Genomic DNA, 6,267 nt, shown 5'->3' with positions numbered 1-6,267 from the left:
CTCCTCTTTCTGCTCGGTGTGAGAAGGGGTTTGCAGCCCCTCAGCCCTCCCTGTCCAGCACCAAAGGATTGGGAGGAGCCGTGATCTGTGCAGAGAAGGCGGGAGAGCAGCTGGCTGTCCTTTTAAACCCGTTGATGTTGCGTTTAACACAAATAAACACAGAGGAATCTCTTCACTGCAGCAAACCAAATGCTGCTGAAGTGGTGCAGGCAAAGCCTTTGTGTGTGTTCTGTCTGTGGTGAAATGGCAACTCCCGCTTTATCCGGTGTTTTTAGATGCTTTTGTGTGTCGGGAATTTCTTTGGCTCTACTTCCGAGGCAGAATGGGCCGATTACCGCACGGGGGCCAAGAAAGGTAAGGAAGGAGGGTGGTGTCACCCGGGGGGCTGCGCTGCTTCACAGCCCACCTTGGAATCCAGGAGCCACAGCTGGGCACTGTGGTGTTAAAGCAGTTATAGTCCAGCAGGGAAACCCCACACAGGAGGGAAAGATGGCTTTGTGTGGAGCACCCCTGGGTTTAGGGCTGGGGATCATTCTGGAGCTAATCTTGCACAAGCAGGGGAGGGAGTTGTGGGTGGAGCACAGGTTGTTCACCCCCTGCAGTTGGGAACACCGGGCTGGGGACTTTGCAGGAAGGTTTGTTGTCCTGTGCTCCTTGCTCCCAAGGCATGCTGGAGGGTCTGGCTGGGTGGGGCTTCCTGCTGTGATTCCTGGGGAATGTGGGCTGGTGCTGGTGCACTGGAATTAAAGCTCACTGAGTGCATGAGGTTTCTCCCTCAGCTCCAATCCCAACCTACGTGCTCGGCGCTAACAACCAGGACACCCTGAGCTATTTCCCGGATGTCAGCGGCTGTGAGTTAGCTGAGAACATCACTTACTTGGGTAAGGCTGCAGGGGATTTGGGGTCAGGGAGCTGCCTTTGCCTGCTGGGGCTTTAGTGAATGTTCTCTCATCTTCCCACTTTAACACCTTCCTTTTTCTGGGAATTTTAAGTGGCATTTTTTATCCTTTGGCTCAAACGGGAGTTGAACTCAATGTCAGTACAATCTGTGTGAAATGTGAAAGAAAACCCTGCTTTCTTGATTTGGTTTTTTTTTTTTTAATTTCTCTGACACTGAACTTGCTAACCAGAAGGAATAGTGGTTGCAAGAGCCTGCTCTTTGAGGGAATCTTATTCCCAGAGCGTGCCTGTCTCTGTAGGAGAAGGTTTGAATATGGTTTTGTTTTGTACTGGAGTAGCAGAGGTAACAAGCGAAACGTAGCAAAGCTAAAAAGAAAAATCAGTTTCTTTCCAGAATTGCCACCTGGCCCAAAATATAACAAAGCAGAGGCACTTGGCTTTTTCCACTGAGACTCCTTATTGCTATGGATGAATTTTTGGGAAGCAGGGTGGCAGGGAGGAGGGGGAAGACTGGGGCTTGTCTGAAGAGCTTCATTGTGGGCAGGGTTGGGTTTGAGCTGTTGTGCCAAACGATGTCATTGCTCTGAGCACAGAAAATGAGCTGCCTGTGAGGACAGCTGCAGTGGCAGCCAGGCAGGGCTGCTGCTGCCCCGGCCCAGGGATGCCGTGCCCTGCCTGCAGCTCAGGGATGTGTGTGTGTGTTGCTGCAGGCCGCAGGGGCGTGTACAGCGGCTGCTCAGGGCTGCAGATCGCGTACCTGAGCGGCACCGAGGCGCAGGAGCAGCCGGCGCCCGCCCACAGCTTCAGCGCCAAGGATGTGGCCGAGCTGAAAACGTCCCTGTTGTCAACCCCAAACTTCAGGGGTGTGGATATATTGCTGACGTCCCCCTGGCCCCGAGACGTGGGGACTTTCGCCAACAGCGCGGTGAGTGCTCTGTTCCCGGGGGATTTCACAAAGGGCTGCCTTTCTGCTTGCTCTGGCAGTTCGGGTTGTTGGGCCCTCTCTGAGAGTTCGAGAAAGCTGGGAGTAAAACCAGGGAGAGCAGGTGTTCTGGTTCTTCAGAGCAACAGGACTGAGGGGGAGGGGGATTTGTGAGACATCAGGGCGATTTATCTGTCCCCACCACTTTTTAAGTGTGTTGGTGTTTATTTCCTTAAGTATCAGTCAGGTGGTCTGGTTCTTCCTCAGTCTGGATTTTGGGAGTGTTGTTTCATTTGTGTCCAATTTTGTGTTTTTAATGTTCCTCAGCAGAAGTGATTTTCAAATGGTTTGAAACCTGCCTGGACAGCAAGGCCACACATGTGGCAAAAGAACATTTTTTGCTTCCTCTGTTTCTTCCAACATCCAAAAAGAGATACAGTCCTGAGTTTAAATGCGTGAAGAACCTTCCCTCACAGTGTAATAACCGACCCTGCTGCCCTTGGGGTTAGAGAGAAACAATTCGTAGGGATGTTCTGACTTAAAAAGGAAACTCAGACCTCAGAAGTTCCCACGGGGATTCTCTGTAGTTGTTCAATATGTCATTCCACGTTTGACTTCCCTTGGCATGGATTTTCTGGGACTGTATGCGCTCGGGTGTACAGAGTATATTAAGCCTTTCTTTTCCCTGCTCTTTGACAGGTTTACATAAAGCTTGGTTTGTGTTTTGTAGGGAGAAATAGATACCAAGAAGTGTGGCTCCAAGTTAGTATCAGATCTAGCTGCAAGTCTCAAACCAAGGTACCATTTCGCTGCCCTGGAGAAGGCCTATTATGAAAGACTTCCTTACAGGTTTGTGAAGTCACGTGAAATCTCATTTATTTTCTAGTAAGGGTTCCGTTTTTAAGGAACACAGGAGGATCGATGTGCTGCCTGAGTATCTTCATGGCAGACAGGGGTTCTCCCACTGTCCTTTAAATACTTTATGTGCTGGTACAGCCAAGTTTTGCTTCCTTACAGGAATCACATGGTGCTACAGGAGACCCCACAGCACGTGACGAGGTTTATTGCACTTGCTGATGTTGGCAATGCAAGCAAGAAAAAGGTACTGACACCCTTGAACATTTCTTCTTTTCTCAAGTACAACAATAGGGCAGTGAGGCCAGTTAGAGGAAAGCAACAGGCACTTAAAAGCTTGGCTGAAGTGGAGGTGTCTGGCTCACTTGAGTAATAGGTACCACTTGCCTGTTATGTCAGAAGGGTAAGGGCTGTTCTGAGGCACAAACCACTGAAAATAACGAACTTCTGGGATGAGGTTTTTAACCTATTTCTCTTCTTTCCTTAAGAAATTTACAGAATATTGGTTGGTAGTTAAGAATGCACAGGTTCCAGGCCTGATAACAAAGAAGGCCTGAAAATGGGCAGGGATCAAGGATGCACTCCATAAACTCCTGGGTGGGACACTGGCACGGGGGGGTGTTTTCCCATGCCCTGCCTTGGCACAAACACCGATGAGCTGAGTGGTGTGGGACTCAGGGTCTTAGGTGAGCTCCTCAGAGGTGCAGCCGTGGCAGGAGCTGCTTGCCCCTGAGCCCCTGTGTTCGTTGCAGTACCTCTACGCCTTCAGCATCGTGCCCTTGAGCTCCATGGACCCCGCCGAGCTGGTGAAGCAGCCTCAGGATGTCACTGAAAATCCCTACCGGAAATTGAGGAAGGAGGCTCCCAAGAGCAAAGCCGCGCTCTGTGCAGAGGTACCGCCCTGTGCTCCTCCACCTGTGCCCTCTGGGTTCACGCTGTGTGCTCACAACACTGCTTGCCTTTCCCTTTGGGATATCTCTGTCCAAAACTCTGCCATGGAGACAGGCTTGGAGAGCTGGGGGTGTTCAGCCTGCAGAAGAGAAAGCTCCAGGGAGACCTTATTGGGGTCTTTCACTTCTTAAAGGAGGACTGTAAGAAAGATGGGGACAGTTTTTTTTCCTCTGCAGCATCAAAGCCTTCTAATGGCATTTTGCTGTATGGGATAACTCAGTCATATGTTTTCACCCTCTGATGAGTCTGTGACAGGTTAACATCTCTAAGAAATAAAGCCATTCTTTTGGCACTGGCTGAAAAATGAAAAGGTTTGAATAATACATAAAATCAGGCAATTCTGAATATTCAGCATAAGGCTGAATAGGAGAGCATAATGATTTGGGGCAGCTCTCCCACAAGTTTTTCCCTGACTGAAGCAGGCAAAGTCTGCTGCATTACTAGGAGGACAGATCATTTTGTTCCAGGATATTCAGAAGGCATTTCTTCCTGCAAAGGGTGCTCAGGCCTTGGCAGGGGCTGCCCAGGGAGCTTTGGAGTCCCCATCCCTGGAGGTGCCCAGGGAAGGCCTGGAGGTGGCACTCAGTGCTCTGGGCTGGGGACAAGGTGGGCATTGGGCACAGCTTGGACTCCGTGGGCTGGGAGGGCTTTTCCAGCCTCAGGGATCCTGGGATATTGATGCTTTTCAAAACTGGTTCACAGCTCTTCAGGAAAAATCAAATTTTTGTATATCCTGTCACTTTCTGTCATGCAGTTCTAACAGGCTTCACTTTTCATTTCCCAAACAGGAAGAACCGGCTTGTCAGTTTTTCTTTGACTTGAACAAGCATCAGGGAAAGAAACGTCCCTCAGATGGAAAAGAGAGAGGGGACTCCCAACCCAAGCAAGCCAAGAAACCCCGTAAGTGTGAGGCTGCTTTTTTCCTGAGCTCTTCCCTCGAGGCACTGGATGGAGCACGTCATTCCATGTTGCTCCTCAAGCTGTCGAGCTGTATGTGTCAGCTGGCCAGTGAGCTCTGTCATGGTGCCAGCTGCTGGGGGAATGCAGAAGGAGGAAGGGTCCCTTGTTTCCACGGGAAGGGAGGCTTCAACAGGTGAAAGAAGGGCCGGAAGCTCTTTGGGTCTGTGGTGGTTGTGGTTGGGCTGATGGCATTTGTCCTCTGAACCAGAGTAGCCTCTGAACATGGCCCTTTCACAAAGCTCAGCTCAGGTATCACAATTTGGGTGTGAATCCAGGTGTTTTGCGTGCGATGAATAGGCCAGAACTGACAAGTGTGTTGGACAGTGTCTGCCCTTGTCTGTACCTGTGCAGTATTTTACCTCATTTTGATTTGTTTGCTTAAATTTGCTGGTGTTTTCTTCTTAGTGAGCTGCGGCTACTAACTCCTGGAACTACTAAACTCCGCCTTCAATAGGTTATAGCATTCCAGGAGAATGGCAGTCAGCAGGGTGTGACTGCCACCACCTCCTTTCTTGCTGGAATTTCCCTGGCCAGAGCTGTGTCCTTCTGACACCTTCAGCACTTTATAGACTGGGAAGGGTGGCTGGCAAATGGCAGGTTTTCTGTGTTCTGACAAATATCCCTTGTGCTAATCCTGGTTTCCTTTCCCAACAAAGCTCAGCCCACGGGGCCCTGCTGGTTCTGCCTGGCCAGCCCCGAGGTGGAGAAGCACTTGGTGGTCAGTATTGGCACACATGTAAGTACCTGTAGCATGGGCTTTGCTGGGTCAGAACCATGCTAAGCCATGGCAAAACAAAATACGAAATTACAATTTTAAATGTAAAACAAACTTATATTTGCATCTCTCGGGCTTGCTTTCAGTTTCTTTGCATCTCCTTTACAAACACATTTGTCTGCAAACACATAAACTCTTAAAAAGTGAAGCGTAGCCCAGTTTTGTTCCAGCAGCAGAGCTGGATTCCAGTGTCAGAACACTTTTTGCTGTGCCAGCCCTCTGTTACCGTCTGGCAAAACTTTTCCAGCTGGAAGTCAGCTGGGACCTGCTTTGGCAGCAGGATGCACCGGTGCCAGATCTCCCTGGGATGGCTGGTTCCAGTTTTGTTCTACAGAGATGAAAGAGAAGATATCTCCAAGATGTACTTCAGGATGCTGACTTTGAAGCTTAGTCTCTCCTTTTTTATGCGCTTTGCTTGAAGTTACTGCTCCTCTACAGCATAATCCACTTACAGGGGCAGGTTTGTCCTCAGGCCTAGTTTAGATTTTTAAGTGGATTTTTGTGTCAGAGTAAGAAATTCCTGGCACAGTGGTGAAGTTAACTCAGCTGCTTCCCCTCAGACAAGGCATCAAAAGATACTTTTTTTTTTGTCCTTTGGCAGTCCCTCTGTCTCTTTCTCATTCCTCTAGTGATTAATAAATTCAGTATAAAAACAAATTCAAATAAAATTGCTAATACACAATCCTAATAAGCAACATAGAAGACTCTCCTGTTCCTGAGGCTGGGGGTAAATCCCCAGAGCACAGCAAATAACTGGTGTGTGTTGTTTTACCCTAGTGCTACCTTGCCCTGGCCAAAGGGGGTTTGTCACCTGACCACGTCCTGATTTTGCCAATTGGGCACTATCAGTCAGTGGTGGACTTGTCTTCAGAGGTGCTGGAAGAAGTGACCAAGTACAAGGCTG

The 6,267-nt window shown here is 49.3% G+C and overlaps 2 protein-coding genes across 2 annotated transcripts in view; one reads left to right on the top strand and one right to left on the bottom strand.

Moving 5' to 3' along the window:
• DNAJC9 (DnaJ heat shock protein family (Hsp40) member C9) overlaps window positions 1-11 on the bottom strand; it is a gene marked incomplete at its 5' end in the record, with an annotated part of 5,256 nt that extends 5,245 nt beyond the window's left edge. Inside the window, one exon of the mRNA XM_017733786.1 lies at window positions 2-11. Within this exon, the coding sequence (XP_017589275.1) occupies window positions 2-11 (10 nt within the window). The remainder of the gene's footprint in view (window position 1) is intronic.
• CWF19L1 (CWF19-like 1, cell cycle control (S. pombe)) overlaps window positions 9-6,267 on the top strand; it is a 9,519-nt gene continuing 3,260 nt past the window's right edge. The window contains 10 exon segments of the mRNA XM_017733791.1: window positions 9-354; window positions 780-881; window positions 1,611-1,825; window positions 2,553-2,671; window positions 2,840-2,924; window positions 3,430-3,570; window positions 4,417-4,528; window positions 5,245-5,324; window positions 6,141-6,262; window positions 6,264-6,267. The exon segment at window positions 6,264-6,267 is cut by the window's right edge and continues 78 nt beyond it. Coding sequence (XP_017589280.1) covers window positions 276-354; window positions 780-881; window positions 1,611-1,825; window positions 2,553-2,671; window positions 2,840-2,924; window positions 3,430-3,570; window positions 4,417-4,528; window positions 5,245-5,324; window positions 6,141-6,262; window positions 6,264-6,267 — 1,059 coding nt within the window. The 5' untranslated portion in view covers window positions 9-275.

The sequence above is a fragment of the Corvus brachyrhynchos genome, unplaced genomic scaffold (genome assembly GCF_000691975.1).
Source record: "Corvus brachyrhynchos isolate BGI_N302 unplaced genomic scaffold, ASM69197v1 scaffold334, whole genome shotgun sequence".
Lineage (NCBI taxonomy): Eukaryota > Metazoa > Chordata > Aves > Passeriformes > Corvidae > Corvus > Corvus brachyrhynchos.
The sequence above is the reverse complement of the archived record's forward strand: the minus strand, read 5'-3'. Positions and strand labels throughout refer to the sequence as shown.